This window comes from Notechis scutatus, chromosome 3 (assembly GCF_049901735.1).
Source record: "Notechis scutatus isolate UNSWTSFEM ecotype Mainland chromosome 3, rNotScu1.2, whole genome shotgun sequence".
NCBI lineage: Eukaryota > Metazoa > Chordata > Lepidosauria > Squamata > Elapidae > Notechis > Notechis scutatus.
The window spans coordinates 38,269,149-38,289,952 of NC_142011.1; the positions used below are offsets into that span (position 1 = coordinate 38,269,149).

The window sequence follows — 20,804 nt, forward strand, 5'->3', positions numbered from 1 at the left end:
AGGATGTGCGGTGAATGTTTATTCTACCAACAAAAAGAGCAATTAGGTGGTGTTTATTCGCAGAAATTTCAACTGGGAACTAACGGAACCTCTGAATGTACCATGCAGTAGCTGCAATCTTGGGAAAGTGGTACTGTCCTTGGTCTGTTTTATTTCTTCCAAATTTTGAAATGCTACAATATGACTTTAAATTAGAGGACTACCATTTTAAACGTGTACAAATGTATTTTAGAAATAAAGATTTCTGACCCAATTAAGCATATAAAATCAATTAATTGATAGTCCATTTATTAGACTTAAATATATACCTGAAATATTGCACTAAACAAGATTTAAAATATTAGCTTTATATTCAGATGTCATTAACACAATATTATTTTAGATATGAATAATAATACTTAAATGCAAAGATATTATCTCCAATATAAAAAGAGTAGAATTTTAAGATATATATCTTCAAAGTTACAATAATAGAAATTAACAGGAAGCTTTTTTAATTGAGAAATTATATTAAAAGATAAGATGTGGATTATCACTATATTAATGTAAATCATCAATACCAGTCTAAATTAGCCTCTAGTACTAAACCATAAAATCCAAAAAGATGGCAATGTCTAGCCATGACTGGTGTTAATAAAGAGTAAGCAAGATGGAACCTGCTTGGTTCTTGGATGGGAGACCAGAAAACTCCTGGTGAAAATAACATCCCAAAAGAATGCAGTGACTGAAAACAAATCCCAAAGGAATGTAGTGACAAGACACTTCCATTATTGCTGAGAAGGAAACATTGTTCATAGCAGTGTCCAGAAGCTAAGTTCAACTCAATTGTTTTTATTTTATATACAGTATCCCTTTCAAATTCATTGGAAATCTTAGTTGTATTCACAAATGAAGTTGGCATGAATAAGTTCTAAAATATACTTCTAAAATAGTCCATCTACAACATGACTTCACATACAGGTGAAATAACATTATTAAATGTTATTATTTAATTATTGTAAGTATTCAGCTTTGGCAAACGATGAATTATAATATGATGTGAATGACATGGCTTGGGGACATGCATAAATGGTAAATTTAATCAACCAACATTTATGCAGTGCACCCAAATAAGTTACAGATTGTAATATTTGCCAGGTCAATACCTTTGCAGTGTTCGTGTATGTGTGAGCTACAGTATAAAACATTCTTCCTATGACCATGTTTTTTTCTTTATTGATGAAATAGAATAGTGTAAGTACTAATTAAAGCCTAATATAATCCACAGGGAAAATCAACCCACCTTTTAACAGAGGTCTGAATGGTTCATATAAAGATATATAATGCATTATGATATCTAACAGTTTAAACAATTTTTACATATATCTTTTAAAATATGGCAGTAATACTTAGTCAATAAATTGTACACATTTTCATATTTTGCTTACCCAAATGTATATGGGTATTTTCACAACACAAGCTAACATTCTGAATAGTTATCATGACAGATTTATGAGATATAAGTCATTTAACATAAATGATTTCTTAAAAGTGTAAGAATTAAGGAACAGCATATTTGACAAAAAGTCCTTTGTAACAATTCACATAAAGTAGCAATTTTTCAGTGCAAGTCCCACATTTCACAAAGTAAAGAAGTCAGCTTAGGATCCCTTGTTCTCCAAGTTACTAGTACTTCTGAGTGGTTGTGATTAAGTGTTCTGAGTTCAGTGAGCCGCCCTATGAGACGGGCAAAATGTTGTGGTTCTTCAGGGTGATAGATTTTTGAATATTTGTACAGAATTCCTAAAAAAGGTTCTTGGAGTTTTTCTACATGTTGCTTGTTTTTTAGGAGTGGTCGATCTGAAAAATATGATTTTTTAATATAAAAATACACATGATTTTGTGTAAAACAAAATAACTGTCAGTTCCAACTTTGAACTGTTAGGATATTTCAAAATTACCGAGCAACCCAACCAGCTTATCTATCCTTATGTCAGAATGCATCTATTTGTGTTCTTATGTCAACTACCAAGCAATATCAAAAAGATAGCATTGCATTCTTAAGTAGAAATCATGTTTGCTATGAGAATACTACTGTATATATTCTTGTTCTATTGGCCATAGGTTTTCCAGAAATCTCTTATGCCCATTCAGGTAATGATTCTGCTAATTTCAGCAGAATAGGGATAATATGGTATTGTACCTTTTAAGAAATAAATACTTAATTTAGGGGGGAGGGTCTTATTAAAGATTTATTGAAATGTGGAAAATTATGTTAGTCCTAAAAGAGAAAAATAAAACTTCTGTTCTCGTTCTTAAAATTTGAACTTTTTAAAAAGTAATTGCTAAAGCTACCTGAAAAATACACCGTAGTTGCAACTAGCAATGCATATTCTGTTGCGGTCACATTAAGTTCTCCCATGCTTCTATAGAAATAAAATAATGCGGTGATAAACTCCTCAGTTATACCTATAAAAATAACATAAAATATCAGATGATAGTTAAATAATATATCATTGATTCATTCTTAAAACAAATATTAGGTTAAATATAAATAAGTAAAATTCATTCAGAAACATTTTTGTGAGGAGGTTTGTTGGCATTTTAAATAAGTTAAATGTAGTAAACACAATGGATATTAAAGAATCATGTTAGAGGAATCAGAATGGTGGATAAAAAAATTAATCAGTGAAAATTAGCATGTTTGGAGAAAATAAGCAAAAGGTAAGGCTTTTAAAACTCAACAGAAAAAGCTTAAATGAAAACTGAAGAAACAAACTCTTTTTTAAAAGGTAGAGCACTATGGGTTCTCCAGATAGTAAGAAGAAAAACATTCCAAAATTAAACTTGAGAAAAATAAAGTAATGGAAGTCCTTCAAAGTTATATGATCATAAAATAATAACACCCACACTACCATCTCATGTGGGAAGAACAAGAAAAAACTACTAAACAATAGTTTAATTGTATAATTATAATTTTAAGAAGTCAGACCATGGAACATATTAACAATTGGGGTGATGAACTATGTGAGAAACAAAAGTGCAAAATAAAGAGGAAACATTTAACAAAGTAAAAGAGACACTAGAAAAGAGGCAAATAAAGGTTGAAGTGGCCAAAGATGATTCCAGGATTCAGAAACTAAAAAATATACATGGTGGGGGTATCAAGATGCTAAATCCAGATAGTGAATTAAATGAAATCAAAAATATAACATGAAGATACTTCATTATTAAAAATTCAGTAGAAGAATTTTCAAGATATTTTATTTACTTTTTGAAACTAGATATATTTAAATTAAATAATTATTTAGCCATTTATTGAATATATCACAAAGCCTCGTTACCTGCTGTACTAGTAGATGTTGGACTTTCTTCTCTATGAGACATTTCTGTGGGATAAGCATTTTTATTTTGGCCACATATAGTATGGTCAGAAAATTTTATATGATCTACAATAAAGAACAAAATAACCAAATATTCTTTTAAAAATATTTTTAACAGAATAAGTCACATTACAAAAATATTGCTTAATACAATGTTAGAGAAAAAGGTCATTCAAAAAAAAGGGCATTGATGGGACAAGTTTATGTAAACATTGAGCCACTTCATTATATACACAAAATAAAAATGCTACGGTAATATTAAAACTTACTTTCATGAAATGGTGTCTGATATTCAGTCCCTTGTTCATTGTATAATTGTGCTGAGCATAAAAACATGGCTTCAATTGTAGAACCTTTTAATAGTGCAATCTGATCATCATTAGCTAAGCTTTCAAATCCTATAATATAAAGAAATAGATAAAATTAGACTAAGGATAATTTACCATTTACTTACCTTTTCTGAATTTTTTTTATTAAAAAATAATCATATTTGAATATTGTATTTTTTTAGATTCCATCTCTTTAAGATTTTACAGCCTCAGATGGGAAAATTGTTGCTGGAAATGTTATGTTTCCCATCATAAAAGTTCTATGTTGGAGAGATCCAAAGGGGGAGTGAAGAGAAGGAAAGAAGAATAGAAATTACTTCTTAGTCCCACTTAGCCAATAGAAAACATCCAGAGCTGTAGTACTCTTAGAAGCTCTGATACTGAATGTTGTGACAAAGAAAATTGTGAATCTAAATAGGACCATTGCAGATATTATTATTACCTCTATTGTCACAGTACAACATATGTACAATGAGATTGGCTGAGCCTCCCTTCATGTACCCACTCCAACACAACTCACAGTGAGGACAGGTCCCTAACCCAGTCCCAATTACACTATGTGACCTTGTTCCATGATGTGCCAACCCCACAAGTCTATCATACTATGTTGACATAAAGTTATTTTCCATTCAGAAGTCTGACAGCCCACAGATAGAAACTGTTCTTCAGCCTGTTGGTGCAGCTGGCTATGCTTCTATATCTCCTACCAGATGGTAGGAGAGTGAAGAAGTGCTTACTGGGGTGTGAGTCGTCCCTGAGAATTTTCCTCACTCTTCTATTTTAAATATTATGCATTGTTCAAATTATTGTGCATTGTGAAAATGTAAAAAAGTTGCCTATACAATTTGATACTGTAGTTACTATTTAAACTTTAAATGTAGAGTTGAAAGGAATTCCAAATATTAAGAAGTTTATGAATACACCAGCGGCTACTTATTTGCAGAAAGTGGAAAACTAGATAGTATCACTCCCATGATAAAAGCACCAGAAGAACTTTCCAGATCCAGCAATAAAGTTCATCAGGCTCATTGAAATGGACAGGGATGGCACATATTTAAACTGATTTTTATATCTTTATCGATGTGGGTCCCATCAAATATCTTAGACTACAATTATTATTTTGCAATGTATCCACTGTCAAGAATTATAAAAAGCATGACCAAATATATATTTTTTAAAAAGCGGAATGATAATTAGATAGTTGGGTCCAAACTTATTAATACATGATCTAGAGCAGCAGTGTCCCGAGGAGATGTTGAAAAGTTAAGACAGCAGCACAACTGAAGCTTTTTTTAAAAAAAAAACATTGATACTGCATACACATATAAAGGGTTGTGGACTTGATTACACTGCCTCAAGCACCATCTTGACTTTTTTGACCCCCTATGAATGCCACTAGAGTGGATGGTATCAGTGACAATTTAAGATCTAATGGAAAAGATGTGGATAGGCATTATAATTCCATAGTAATAGTGGTTATTTGCAGGAACAGAAATAAATGGAAGACAGGACGAATAGTGATAACACCGTAAACACATGAGTGAGGGCAGAAAAGAGTTTTAGTAAGAAGATGTTCAAGTGGATTTGGAAATAAGTCTTTATATGTTTCTAGACCTTTGATGCAAATTGTTTATGCTGGCAGAAAACACAACAATTTTTTTCAAATAAAACAAATTTGCATGAAGTAAGGAAATCCTGTAGTTTGCTACTGTGCTCTAGGATGTTTTGGTAATATCTCACCTTCCAAATCCAGTTATCCAAGTACTGCCACCTGGGGCCATGGAGAATAATTTATTAAAGTATATTACTTTAATACTAAGTACATATTTTAAATCAGCTAAAGAGATTGATCAGAACTAGCTTGTAAAATGCTGTATTAAAAAATATTACCTGGGAGTCTTTTTGTAAAATCTACTAGGACCTGCACATGAATCATTGCTGTTTCCGAAAGACGTAGAAAATTCTCTTCAGGATTAGTATTTTCCTGTAACTAATTTAAAATATTTAGAATGAGCCTACATGCCATTTGAAACTTGGAATACCACATTTCTCAAAAAATAAAGGTAAAGGTTTCCCTTTTCTAGTAGTGTCTGACTAACAGCTGAGGGAGCCAGCATTGTCAAAAGACATTTGCATGGTCATGGGGCCAAGGCGCATGGAACGCACTTTTCCACCAAAATGGTACTTATTTATCTATTTGCATTTGCATGCTTTCAAACTGTTATATGGGCAGGAGCTGGGGCTGGGGCTCACTGCTCTGCATGGCACTTGCATCTTGAACCAGGTTGTCAGCTTTTCAGCTTTTCAGCTGACAAGGTCAGTGTCTTTACTGCTGAGCTATCACACCCCTTCTAAAAAAAAAATCTTGGTAATATTAATTTATGAGCACATACAAACTTTTTTGCTTCCTCCATTGGAATTGTGCATTTTTGGTGAACGGCCAAAATGTGATCAATGAGTTCATGTTCTGCAGGAGTAAATTCCATTCTCTCCTGGACCTTTGGAAAAAAAGGTAGGCTTTACTTCAATGCCAAATGCTATAATTAATATGTTTTATAATTAATATAATTATATGATATATTATATAAATATAAATAATAATATAATTAAACATATATAAAAATACAAAATATTAAAAAATATAAAAAACATATGAAAGATGACCCTACTTTTAAAGGTTTGGTTGTAGAAGATACGTGCTTGCTGTCCATTCCCTCATCTTCCATTTTAATGTTGCAAAGAAAACTACTTTTTTTTCTAAGTCGTTTTGATTTACATTGGACTTCAGTTAGCAAACCTAAAAAAATTTATACCAAAATTCATAAGCATATTTAAGAACTGTGTTGACATTTACATTACATTGTAAAATATGTGCCATTGTTGTAAACCCCATAAATTGAAATTGTATTAACAATTACTATATTTGCTTAATTTATTCTATTCCGTGATATGCAACTTATCAGAAATGTTCCTAAACTAAGTAGCACATCAGAAACTAGAGAAAAATAGCTTTGGCACTCACATTCAGCCAGCATTCCCACAGCTTTACATTTCTTTAGGCGACATTCCTGACACTTCCTCCTCATGTACATATCCATTTCACAATGACCTCCACTCTTGCATCTGTATATTGCATTCTTTGTGATGCTCCGTCGAAAAAATCCTTCCAACAATTATTTCAGTTTATGATAAATAATAAAGAAATTATATATCAGCAATTTACTGTACTTTAAGTTGTAGTGTTCGATATAACAGATAACAGATAATCAGAGTTGGAAGGGACCTTATCGGTCATCTAGTCCAACCCCCCGCCCAAGCAGGAGACCCGACACCATTTCTGACAAATGGCAGTCCAATATAATAAGGTATAATAAGATAATATATTGCAGAAAAATAGCATGTCAACAAATAAGATTAAAAAATTTGTACAAATCTAAAATAGAATTTCTTAGAAGGAAATGAGCTCCATTGAACTCAAGGGGTCTTACTTTTGAATTGCATGGATATTATAAATAAGATATGATAATATTGTCATTAAGGTAATTATTTACAATTAAGTTTTATAGCTAACAATGATTTATAATAGGTTAGACATTTTATAATAGGTTAGACATTTAGAAAGGCCTATCCCCTCACCATCACCTCATGAGTAGATTAGGCTGAATTTCTGATAATGTTCATTACAAACTTAATCTGAAGATTATCTGATATTTCCCTCTCAATAGAAATTTTCACTCCCTTTGAAAGTCAATAAGAAAATTTGCTTATTGAACTTCAAGTGTGATGAAAATTTGAACACTTGCATGTCAGTGCTAGGCCTGTTCAGAGCAGCTGCCAGGGACCAAATTGCGGAAGGCTGTATTGAGGGGGAAATATCAGACAATCTCCAGATTAAGTTTGCTCATCTTCGGTATCCAGATTACTTTATTTTCTGAATAGGCTCAAATTTCCTGCTTTTGATCTTTACTCCTGCAGCTCTAATACCATCAAACTGTCTAAAGTCCTCTGATTTTTATCAATTATGTCATTTGCAATTGAACAGAACATAATTTGCTTCCTATAATATGCTTAGACATTACAATCCTACAGTTTCCAGCACCAATGTCGGTTCCATTATCTTCTGAACTCATCTCCTATATTTTGAATAATCACTTTTGGCAATTCATTCCTAAACCTCTCATATGCCAGTCCCACTTAAGATACAATATTATTTTTTTACTACCTTTACAGCCTTCACAAGTGAGTGCATTGTAATGATATCCAGAAGCCTTGTCTCCACAGACTACGCAGAGCTCTTCTTGCCCTTTTATTCGTAAGGCAGAATGAGTAAGCCTGGGTCGTTTCTGTCCAAGGTATCCTCCCCCATCATGATGGGCACCCATGCAGGTGGGTTTACTGAGTTCACAATTATTGATGATGTATTGACCATCGCTGAACTGAGAGTCCAAGCTATATGAATTGTAATGAGTCTGTGGAGATGGTGTCTGTAATACTGGAGGGAACTGAACAGTTGAATATTGGCAGTAAGGAGCAGGTTGGAAGTCAAGGTCTTGCACTGGATAACTGATATGTTCTGGTAAGATATCTGCATTGTTTTGAAAAAAAATCACAATTTAGAATTTGACACGTTTAATTTAAACTATTGTAATATTTCTACATTTAATTAAAAATTTTCTATTTGATTTTTAAATAAAACAGCCTCCACATCTGAGTTAGATATTTGCCACCCATCTTGTATCCAATGACTCTAATGGTCGAAATGAGCAATATAGAAAACACATCCCAAGAGAAAAATTTTTAAAAAAGGAAGAAACAGGGTGAAGGATATTGTCATTTTATAATGACCAACTGGAAATTAAGCATATTGCTAGAATTATTTTCAGATTTGGAATCTGCTTTTAGAAACTACTGTAGACAATACATCCTTTTCTGAATAATTCATATTTATTTTTGTAGAATTAAAGTAAGCTGAATTTTACAGTACACCCATTAATATATTTACCATTAATATATTTAGTAACTGTTGTTGTGGTTAGGTAATCTATTTTCCAAGTAACACTGTTCTATTGAAGGGCTATGAGAGGAGAATCTTCTTTTTAAAGGTGTCATATACTTGAAGAAGATTCAACCCGCAGTGATTTAAAAATATAATCCAGGAAGGACCTTGACATTGTCTATCAAGACTAAACATCTGGATAACAGGGGTGTGAGGCTTGTCGCGGTGCACCCTGGGTGGCACGGTAATCTCTAAATACATGGCAACAGATATCAGGTGCTGAGCCTAACAAGACATATCGAGGCTGGTTTCCAGCGAAGCTTAAAAACCACAAGCGTGTTCATCGACCTTACTGCAGTATATGATACCATGTGGAAGAAGGGTCTGCTTTTCAAACTGAATCACATCATCCCTTGTAAAATCATCTATCGCCTAATAAACAACATGCTCAGCAATAGATCCTTTCAGATCATTATGGGGGACAACTCTGAACAGGATCCATACCCAACATGGTATCTGCCAGGATTCATTGTTTAAGGGGGGGTCTTCTCTCTGGTGTGACTGTGATGCTCCTCGACAAAATATCTATCACATTGTGTCCAAATGTCCATCATCAGCCCAATGTCTGATTTTTTCAACATAGACCACTCTGTCCTTGAATGGCTGGGTGGACTGGACATTGGATGCTTGACATTTGAACTATTATAACTCCATGTATTTGCCATATGCTTAATAAAAATAAATAAATAATCTGGATAACAATATAGTATTTTATTAAGTAAAAAATGACATTCATAAAACATTTTAAGAAGAATTAATGCCTTAAAATAGTCATCATCTGAATAACCTTCATGATCTTTGAATCTTTCTTTGAATTAAATGTGTATTTGGGGGAAATTATTTTTGACCCCCTCAAATCTAAAATGGCATCCCAAATAACCTTTCAATATTCTCCATATATGATCCAGAATATGTATTTAACAATTGCAGAAATTCTTGTTTTTACTAACATACATATTTTATTGGCAATTTCTCTTTTTTACTCACCATAATACTGTATTGGCTCACTAAGGCAGTATCCATCAGATACTGTTACAAAAGTATTTGCCATGCTCTGTTCCAGTTCCACTGCTTCATTCAATATGGATATAGTTGTCCTTTCAAAAAAAAGTCATACCTGAAGAAAGGGATTGCATTTAATTATTTTAAAGTTCAAAAGTCAAGGTTTTGCTGCCAAAATGGAAGATTTCTAGAAGCAATTTATAGAGACAAAATATGCTGAAAAGAAGAAATGGAAAAGCAATCCTATGAAGCAGTGGTGGGATTCAATTTTTTTTACTACCTGTTCTGTGGGCGTGGCAGGGGAAGGATACTGTGAAAACTCCAGTCAGAGGTGGTATTTGCTGGTTCTCTGAACTACTCAAAATTTCCGCTATTGGTTCTCCAGAACTGGTCAGAACCTGCTGAACACCACCTCTGCTATGAAGGGCTCTAAAGTATAATTTAGTCAACCAAATACATTCTATTAAAATCTTTATCAGGCCTCCGTTGAAAACTGTTACTCTGTATAGATTTGTTTTGTGTGTAGATGAACTATGAGGACATCATTTCATTGCAAAGTGAGCAACAAGCAACACAGCATATTGTTTTGCTATATATTTCCTGTAAAAGTTTAAGTATGTTGAAATATAAATTATGTAGTATAACTTATTCTTATTCCTAAAGAAGACCTCCTTTCTACACAATCCCTTTCTAATAAATTCTCTTCTCAATCATGCTTGTAGGTTTGGTATTTTATGATTATGGGATTGGTATTTTATGATTCTTGGAAACCTCTGCCTCAGAGATTCTGCTGCTAAAATTTGGTAATAAACTTATTACTAATACTGACATGGGTCATAAGGGTCTCGAATGGAATTGATATTTTATAGTGTAATGTGCTTAGTTTCCTTAAAAAAGCAAAAAACAACAGACCACCCATGACAGTAGTAGCATATGAACAAATCTACCTCCTCCCACTCTGCTGATGTTATCCAACTTTTAGATGCCTGATATTAGCTACCAGAAAGAAAGAAAAAGAGAGAGAATCAAACATCCTAATGATCACAATAGTTTTTAAAACTGCCATAGGAAATTGAAAAAGCCAATACTAGTTCAATCTGGAAATCAAGAAAACATACTAGTTAACTTTCCTATACTTAAAAAAAGCAACTTAAAGTCTGAAACAAACAAAAATGCTGAGTATATGTAAAGAATAGAAACGAAAGTCTGATAAAGGATCAGAACTCCTTGACAATAATTTGGATTATTGAGAAGGACTGAGCAGTAGAAGATTAGATTTATTCGCAGCATAGCAGATTCTCTCTGTTTCAAAGAAAGTTATTTCTCAAACTGGTATCCAAACTTCTTTACTGAATCCTAAATAATTTGAAACCTACTATATCACATGATGCAAAATAATATCTGCTACCTCTTAAAAATAATTACAGCAAAAGTTTGGATTTTATTCTTTGTATTTTTTTAATTCAAGTAATCATTAAGGTCTACAATGTTAGATTTCAACTGACCAAATTAGGATATGAAATTAAAGAAGATGGATTGTTTTGTGTCAGTATATGAACTCTGTTGGTTGTAAGGAAATAGAGGGTAATTTTTTAAATGTAGGATATAATTCTTTATTTGTTTACTAGTTCTTTTTATTAAAATATTATAAGTTGATCATTATCAAAAATATTTCATCGTTGGTTACAGTTCAAAAGATAAAAGGAATAATAGACTAAATTAAAATACAAATAAATAGCACTTTAAAAGCTTGAAGCAACTATAATCATTATGCATATAGCAATAGATGTTTTAGGACCAGTTGAATTTGGCATTGACAGAGTATTGATTATTGTGTTTGTACATCCCTATGCAGGAAAGCTTGCAGCACCTATGATAAATACTTAAGTACTCCAATTTGCTAAATTAATGTGGGCAAACAAAATAATATATATAACTGCTCAAGTAATTCTAAACTTCTATAGTCTGGCTTTTGTAAGACATTCTAAACTTCTATGGTCTGGCTTTTGTAAGAAAGGAAGACTTATATATTTGATGGAAATTAAAAGAACAAACTGAAGAATTGGGAAATTTTATCTTAGAAAAACAGTAAAAGACCCAAGGGCAGAGAGTAATGTTGGGAATAGACTGAGAAAAAAAATCTGAAAAAAGGGTCAATTAGGTAATAATAAGAACAACTTTACAAGCTTAAATCAGGAGAGGTTATATGCTATGAAGAAAGAAGGAGATGAATGCTGGTATATTTTTATTGTTTGGATCACAAAATCTTATTTTAATTTGTCTTTAAGGTAAAGGAAAATGTTGTTACTTTTGCTATCTTTTTTCAAAGATTCAATTAAAAATTTACAAAATACCAGTTTTTTTTAGTTTCCAGAGTTTTTTCCCATCAAGAAAAATGGTTAAAATTAAAGAAACAAATAGAAAGGAAGAAACTAGGTGGTATTCAAGTAGTATATCAAATTTCAGTTTTAGAATATTGGAAAATATATTGACAGGTAAATTGGAAAGAGGAGGAGGAGGAAGAGAAGGATATGATGATGATCATGCTTGGTTGCACTAATGACTGTACATGGATAATTGGAGGAAAAATAAATAATTGTTAATTCTCAAATTTAAAAATATAAATCAACTGTTAAATCATTATTTGTGAATCCTTAATAGAGAAAAAAATAATGAAAATTAATTAAGCAGATTTTTTATTTTAATAAAGCCATGAATCATTTATGATATTGCACCAGTTCCAAAACATCACATTCAAATCACATAGGCTAATGTAATAATAGCCCTACTTCCTCCCTTATTTCTAGTGAACGACAAAAAAAAAAGAACTGACTCAAAACATACATAAAGCTGAATTTCATTTAAGGACTTTGAATTAACCAAGCAATTATTTGCCTCTAGGCTTTTAGTTTTAACAAAATTGCAATTGAATTGGCATGTTTAACTTTTGGAAACAGTTCCATGGCATCTGAAATCCTTGTTTACAGATTCTTGAAAGATATTTCTAACTTGTAAGTCTTGCTTCCACAGCCATCTCTTCCCCTCTTCCAGTACAAGGTAGCAAAAAGTGAAAAGGCATGGCATGATTGGAATGCCGCCACTTGTTATCTGTTTGTAAATATTTGTTTGAAATGGAGGCAACTAGATGAATCATGAAAACTTTATCAATAAGATAAACTGATCAGTAGAGCATGAACCAGTGAACCTGTTTTAATCAGCAAATACACATTTTTAAAAGTTAACTGTGTGATTTTTGTGTCAAATTTATTTTGAACATAGAATAACTGAAGAAAACTACACTTTCTCTAAATAACTCATTCGTGCAGAGATACAAAGGGAATAATTGTGTCTTCAAATCAATCAATTCTTCTACTATAGGGTTTATGAATTGTCTCCTAGAGGTTAGATATGACCACCATCTTCAATGCAAGTGCCAAAGTTGCCATAAACTATACTTTTAATGTGAGTGGAGGAAAATACATAAATATGCAGAGATTAATCAGAGTAGCCATAGTTAATTAATGTAATTAGATTTTTAATCATATATGTCAAATCAAATGTAGTTTTTATCCTGTCTCAATTTATTTTCATGGGCTCATATATTTTTTGAAATGTGGAGCTTGAAATATTATTCAAAGGCCACTTTTGTTTTTCAGACTGAAAGGGAAACTAAATGAAGATTGGACAGAAAATTTATGTCTTGCTTCATCATGACATTAAAAAGAAGGGCAGAATCTTGTTTCCATTATCAACAAACTTTCAGAAATACAAATCTGGACCAATTGTACAACTTGCCTTGTGGTGTAACTGGAACAATTTGGAACTGAACACGCTCAAAACCGTAGAAATGGTGGTAGACTTTAGGAGAAATCCTCCCACACTACCACCTCTTACAATACTAGACAACACCATATCAACAGTAAAGACCTTCAAATTTCTAGGTTCTATCATTTCACAAGACCTAAAATGGACACCTAACATCAAAAACGTCATCCAAAAAGCACAACAAAGAATGTTCTTCCTGCACCAACTCAGAAAGCTCAGACTGCCCAAGGAGCTGCTGATACAGTTCTACAGAGGAATTATTGAGTCTGTCATCTGCACCTCTATAAGTGTCTGGTTTGGTTCCCAACAAGACAGACACAGACTTCAGAGAGTATTTTGGACTGCAGAAAAAACAATTACTACCACCGTGCCTTCAATCAAGGACTTGTATACTGCATGAGTCAAAAAAGGGCTGTGAAAATATTTACAGACCCCTCACATCCTGGACATAAACTGTTTCAACTCCTACCCACAAAATTACACTATAGAGCACTGCACACCAGAACAACTAGACACAAAGACAGTTTTTTCCCCGAACGCCATCATTCTGCTAAACAACTAATGGGCGTGCATAAGCGCACCAACGTGCCTACCGTCCCTGTCCTATTGTTTCTTTTATTTTTCTTTTATTTTTCTTATATGTACCCATTTCATGTATTCATAACTATGTATACACTTATACTTATTATCTTGTAAACAATTGACAAATCAAATAAATAAATATAAATAAATAAATAAATAATGCCTACAGCATTGTCCAACTATTTACAAAGTCTGCATTACTATTACTATTAATCTTCTCATCACTCCTTATCACCCATCCCCTCCCACTTGTCACTGTATGACTGTAACTTTGTCACTTGTATCCTTACGATTTATATTGACTGTTTCCTTGTAGGTTTTGATTGCTTATTGTACCCTATGACTATTAAGTGTTGTAACTTATGATTCTTGACTCTTGATGAATGTATCTTTTTTATGTACATTGAGAGTATTTGCACCAAGACAAATTCCTTGTGTGCCCAATCACACTTGGCCAATAAAGAATTCTATTCTTGTGTTTTTAACAAGTTTTTATTGTGGATTTGACTTGCTTAAAACAAGGAAATTTATATGCCAGTAGGAACTTTTTTAAATTTTTCACTACTAACTCCATTTTTTAAAATCAAAATATCTTTATAACAGGCTGAAACGATGAAATAGGTGGACAGAGTTTCAAATGACGCTTTAGGAGACTAGTTAAGATGACTATTTATTTTGTTGTATTTAAGAGAAATTTTTAATTCTGATTTATGTCTTAAATTTGAATCCCTAATTAAAAGTAATCAAAGTTCTGGTTTATATATAATAATAAATGGTTGTTAATTTAAAACAGAAGCTAGTTTACTAATACATTTAATAACTGCACCAGAAGACAAGAAGATTGATTGCGATTGATTGGTTGGGTATGTAATTGTAAACTATAGCTGCCCATTTTATTAAAATACAGCAATTATTGTTTTAAAGTTTGTGTTTAATTACCAATCTTGTCTATCCATTTGTGGCAAAATTGAAGTAAATATAAGCTTCCTTTTTCTGAATATCCTGAGAGCAGAATAGATGGATAGAAAGTAGAGAGCCACAGTGGGCTTTGTAATTCTTTCATAATCCAGATAGCTTGCATAAATAGCAGGGACAGCCTTCAAAATACAGAATTTTAGATCAATATTTTGCCAGTTAATAAATATATGCTGTGTTTGTAATGGCAATTTGAATAATTGGCATATTTGACACTGTATCAGTTAACAACTATTTTAAAATAGTTTCTTTTGATCCATGAAGCAGCATAAGAGTACGCTAAAATAATTTACTCTATTACAACAGCTGAGCTCTAATCTTGCTGAATAACAAGGCCAGTGAGTGGTACATGCTCCTCTTACAAATTTAGCTTGTAAAACAAGTCTAAGCAATTTGTTGATTTCCTGCCAATAGAAAAACATTGCCCTGTTACTGTCTCTGATGCTGGGCTTAATCTGAGAAAGGAGGTGAGTTTTGATAGATTGTTCAACTCATGGCTTGAACCTTCTGTCAAATTCGAATCCATGAAATTGATAGAGAAAAATAGGACAAATTCTTTACCAAAGCCACTGCCTACCCCACCTGAAGAATCAGCATTGGGCAACTTCCATTTACTCAGTCCAATGGATCACATCCCAGGGGATAAACAATTTCCCAGTAAATAGCACTGGGTTATCAGTGTCACCCAACTCTCATGGACCATGGGATGGCTGACCAGGAAGGTTCAACTTTTCCCCTACTTCTTTTTCTACTATCATGGCTTCAAGTCCTGGAAGGAATGGGCAAGAGAAAAGGATGCAAAAAAAAAGCTAGGAAAGCAGAAAAAAATTCCCTGTCATCTTGAAAAACACTCTGAAAGAAAGCAAATTGCAAGGCACCGTGGCACTGTCTTAAACGGAAAGAAGTTGTCTAATGTTTATGAAGAATTCCTTCAGACAGTACTGCTTACTGTACAAACTGCCTGTTGGGGGCTTTTCTTTTTTCATGTGTCTAGCTATCATACACAACGCCACTAGATTCATGGAGTTACATAGCCTGTATAATTCTTGATTGTTGCTCTGTAAACCATAGTCATCACAAATGCAAGAACTTGATGCCTGACACTTCCTGCTGCCCAAACAAAAATAGCTTTTTGGGGGGAAGCTGCCTTTCCAAATAATATTTCCATTCTGCACAATCTTTTTAATAAATCTAACTTTTCTCCAATGTTTCTGATGCGTGCAGAAAAGATTTATTTTTGATTTAAAGGCAATGAAAACTACCATTAAATCCAGTGGCTAGATGGAGAGATCTCATGCATGGAGTTTTCTTTGTTGAATCCTCTGAGCAAAACAAGTGCCACAGAGTCTCTCTTCCTACTCTATCCCTTATTCCTGTGTAATATAAGCTCCAGAAATCAATACAAGAGCAGAATGGAGAAACTGGGAAGAGGAAAATTATGAAAAGTTATCTCTTTCTTTGTCATCAATGTATTGGCATTTTTGCATATACAAGAAAGTTTCACAAAAAAATGGCTTTAAATTTGCGTTAAGTAAAGGTGGATATAGTTGTGATAAGGGTGAAATTGTATATATTCATGTCGGAAGCTTACAAATTAAAGTCTGCAGGTTAAATAGCAGGATCCATTCGTTTTCATACAAAAGAAGAAAAATAAAGGAGCTGCTTATTCTATACTAATCTTAATATTTTAGCATTAAAGAAATGAATATTACTAAAAATTTCATGGCAAAAATTATTTATTTATTGCGAAGATACTGTGCAGCTGTTAACTATTATAAATGGCAATAAAAATGTAATGCTTGCTTTATTGCACAATATAGAGCATAGGCCTCACAGGAGACCCCCCAGGGAGTATTTCAGAATGTTTCAATTGACAGTACATTAACATCTATCGTAAATATTTTGACAGTAGTGTCAAAAGGGAAATTTCTTGACCAGAGAGAATTTTAGGAATTTGAGCTGAAAGTCTTCCTGCATTTCTGTAGTGTACTTATTTCCTGGGAAAAAGAAAATCTATGGTTGCAAAACCATCAGATTTAGGCAAAAGTTTCAAATCGTGATTTGGATCCTGTCCTAATTCTTTCTTTAGACCCTGATATACAAAAAATAACTGAAACTATTGCTGTCATGTAAAAATTTTACATAAGCAACTGTGATTATTTCTAATAGACTTCTAAGTTTTTCAGTGCTTTAGAATTAAAGCTTCTTAATGACAACAGAAATATGAAGAATTGATAAATATGTCATCAATAATGTTTCAGGAATTTGTTATTGTTTTGCATTGTTGAATTACTTTGCTATATTACATGCTACATGCTGCTTTTAAAACTTTAAAATATGACTAAAATTAAGACTGCTATTATAAAGACAGATATTTGGAAATGAATTCCTCTGAAGATTTCAGTCATTTGAAATGAAGGAAAATCTATATAGAGAATTATCTGTAGAAATAAAGTAAATCTATATGACTTGCCATGCATGGCAACTTTCTTCACACATACACACAAACACACACACAAACACATAACACACACTTATTTTGTGTAATGGTTTGTAGTGATGAGCATTACATACATGCTTACATCATCATACATATTTTCTCAAACTTTTGAATACGTAAAAGAGCCTTCAGCAAGTTACATACATGCTTACATCATCATACATATTTTCTCAAACTTTTGAATATGTAAAAGAGCCTTCAGCAAGTTTTATTTTAAGGCAAATAGGTTAACAATAAGGAATAAATTATCTGAACACATCCACAACTGTTGGCATTCATGACTATACCGCAATACATTTCATATGTGAGATTTCACTTGCTTTCTCTCCATCTAAATAATTCCCCAGTAGTTTTAGTAAAATAGAAACATTATTGCATCCATTTTATATATTCTAAGGAAGCTTCCCAGAAGTTTTTATTGATACTGAACATGCTGAGAAATATAGTTTTCTGACTCCAGCAATCAACAGGATATCAATATAGATATCTCTTCTGCTCACTGATACTATCAAAACCACGGTGATTAATACGGTCATCACAATGCCAAATTTCCATATAGGTACTTTTTAACCATTTTTAAGTGTTATCACTGTGGTGAAAAGCAGTTATCAAAAGTTACCTTTAGAGATGGAAAGTTTAAGCACATGAAATGAAAGCGAAATGTTCCAGTGAAAATAAATGGGTGTTTTTCTACTTGGACATTCCAGTCATAATATAGCTTAGATTATATATTAGGAAGATATCACAAAAATATTCCCATTGTAACACATACTAATGTTTTGTAAAGGCAAATATAGTTCTATTTAAAATAGAAATATTGCTACCATTTTATTTAATATCATAAAATGAGAATGTCTACATGTTGTAGTCCTGTGTTTGTATCTAAGAATTATATTTACCAAGATTAGTTTGGGCACTTCGTTGTTGGTTTAGAATGGAAAGATGCATCATTTTTTCTTTTCAGTGTATTTAATGAATTTATTGTTAAACATAATATTAATATGGTTAGTTTACTAATTCACTCTGTTCCAGAAGATGGAACAGGATAAGCAGAGTAACTTAAAAAGCAACAGAATATCTTATCTTCAAAGGAGTAGAATGTTCATTACGTCAATGTACCATACCTCACTATCCAATTCTCAAATAATAGGAGCCAAGGCAAGTAATTCATATGTGGGTGAAATTAAATATGTTCCAGCAGTCTTCTCATTCAAAGATAATATGCCCATTAAGTAAAGTTGAAAACGCTGCTTTTGTAGATAGATAGATGATAGATAGATAGATAGATAGATAGATAGATAGATAGATAGATAGATAGATAGACAGACATAGATTCTCGCATTCCCACACTATTTCTAACCAAGAAAATAATTAAAATGAAAAGAAAGTAAAAACAAATGAATAGCTGAATCTTTCATCATAATTAAATTCTGAATTTTGAAAGTCACATGACAAACTTGACATAATGATTCTAAAGCATAATATTTAAAAAAAAACTTTGGACAATTTTCAGACAAAAGTGAATAAAATTACTTACACCACTTCGTTCCAGGGAGTCCTCTTATAGTCCCTCTTTTCAGTTCATCTGGAGCAAAGAGGATTTTCTGTATTTATCTGTTTCTTTGCACTCAGTTTGGCTCCAAATACATTACAAAGCGGCACTTCACTCTATCTTAGAGACACAAGCTTCCCACACAGCCATCCCCAGGGTCAAAGCAAGGGCAGCTGCAAGATCACATAAATCAAACAATAACTGAATCATCAGGGACAGAGGCCATCAGGATCTACACGTCACATTTTCCCAGCAATCTCTGGAGCCAGCTCTCTCAACTTTTTGGTTGTCCTGATTCAGTGTTTGACATATGTTCATTTTGATTGCTTCACACTGTTAACAAAGCATGTTACCAGCACAAACTGTCTGCACCTTCTCACAGAAAGACAAACAGCAAGCAGAATGCAATATAGTGAACAGAATTTAGGACTAGAAATAGAGAAGGCATGATTCTGACTTCTATTCAGATAACATTGAACTAATTGTTATTTATTTCATAGCATCATTCAGAGTTGAAGGAGGTGGATAGACCATGTGTTTGTTTAGAATGAACAGAGGATTAAAATGTAATAAATACTAATAAAATACTAATTCTTTTTTATAAATATCCTGTCCCATTAAAATATTTGCCTTATACATGTTTGCTTAAACATGGTTTGTTTAATAAGCCACATATAGCTAGTTTACACCACACACTAACTTGACACATTTAAATCAAACTTAAACATCTTCAAGATCATTTAGTATTGTGTATTTTTCCTTTATAGAGATCTAGAAATAGTCTTATCTCTGCTTTTAATCCTTCTTTTGTTTCTTCTACTTATTTTCTTTTCATACAACTTTTCATCAAATTAACTTGTTGAAGATGGAATAGATGGTTTTCAGCTGGGAGCTTTAGAAGCTATCTATCTGAAAAAATGACCTGGTGATATCCAGAATAGTCATAATAGTAGTTTCAATAGGTCTGGAATTCCCGACAATGCATCAAATGTAATATTCCAGATAGATAGATTCTTCATCAAGATGGTCAGCTGTCAACTTTTGTGGCCCCCATTTAAACTGTTGTTTAAAACTTTATAATTTTAAATGTTTTGGGGTCAAATACTTTAAAGGACCACCACATTCATATTTATAGTATCTCTCTGAACAGTAAAAATTTTCATGGACTTCCAGGAGGCATAGAGAGATGAAATAATATTGACTTACCAAGGTGACAGAACTTCTAAGGTAAGATGACACACAGTCAAAGGTGATGGGCAGAAGTGCATGTATCTCAATATAAAGAATCAGCAGAAACAGTATTTCATAACCCTGATCCTAGTGGCATTCCTTACAACCATCACAGTTTGTCTCAAGGTAAGTTCATGTCTGTAAGTGATTCCTGTTTCTTCAAATAATCTTGGTATATAGCTTAGCTTAGCTGTACTGTAATCAGTGGAGCAGATGGATGTGAAAAGTAAGCTACTACTGGCTTTGTTATTGATCATGTACTGTGGCATCATGACTTTTCTCTGATAGTGAACAGAATTTATTGCAGTGTTAATATTGTAAGCACTCATCATATACTCAAGTTCAATATATGTATTTATAAAAGTTGCTGTCACAGAAATGTCACAGAGAT

At 32.7% G+C, this 20,804-nt stretch overlaps 1 protein-coding gene across 1 annotated transcript; it reads right to left on the reverse strand.

Moving 5' to 3' along the window:
* Positions 1-811: 811 nt before the first annotated feature.
* LOC113416975 (bile acid receptor-like) lies at positions 812-19,563 on the reverse strand. Its single transcript, XM_026675121.2, has 11 exons — positions 19,169-19,563; positions 9,735-9,864; positions 7,914-8,276; positions 6,714-6,854; positions 6,361-6,488; positions 6,085-6,189; positions 5,582-5,681; positions 3,632-3,760; positions 3,324-3,428; positions 2,335-2,448; positions 812-1,839 (listed from the first exon to the last, which is right to left on the reverse strand). The coding sequence occupies exons 2-11, from the start codon at positions 9,796-9,798 to the stop codon at positions 1,601-1,603; spliced, it is 1,488 nt and encodes a 495-aa protein (XP_026530906.1). The 5' UTR covers positions 9,799-9,864; positions 19,169-19,563; the 3' UTR covers positions 812-1,600.
* Positions 19,564-20,804: the final 1,241 nt, after the last annotated feature.

Excerpts from the sequence above, each read along its gene's own strand:
- LOC113416975 (XM_026675121.2), bottom strand. The coding sequence starts at position 9,798 with ATGGCAAATACTTTTGTAACAGTATCTGATGGATACTGCCTTAGTGAG. Across the intron at positions 6,489-6,713 it reads TGTGGGAATGCTGGCTGAAT|GTTTGCTAACTGAAGTCCAA; the intron begins GTGAGTGCCAAA and ends AAATTTTTTTAG. Across the intron at positions 1,840-2,334 it reads AACTACGGTGTATTTTTCAG|ATCGACCACTCCTAAAAAAC; the intron begins GTAGCTTTAGCA and ends CATATTTTTCAG.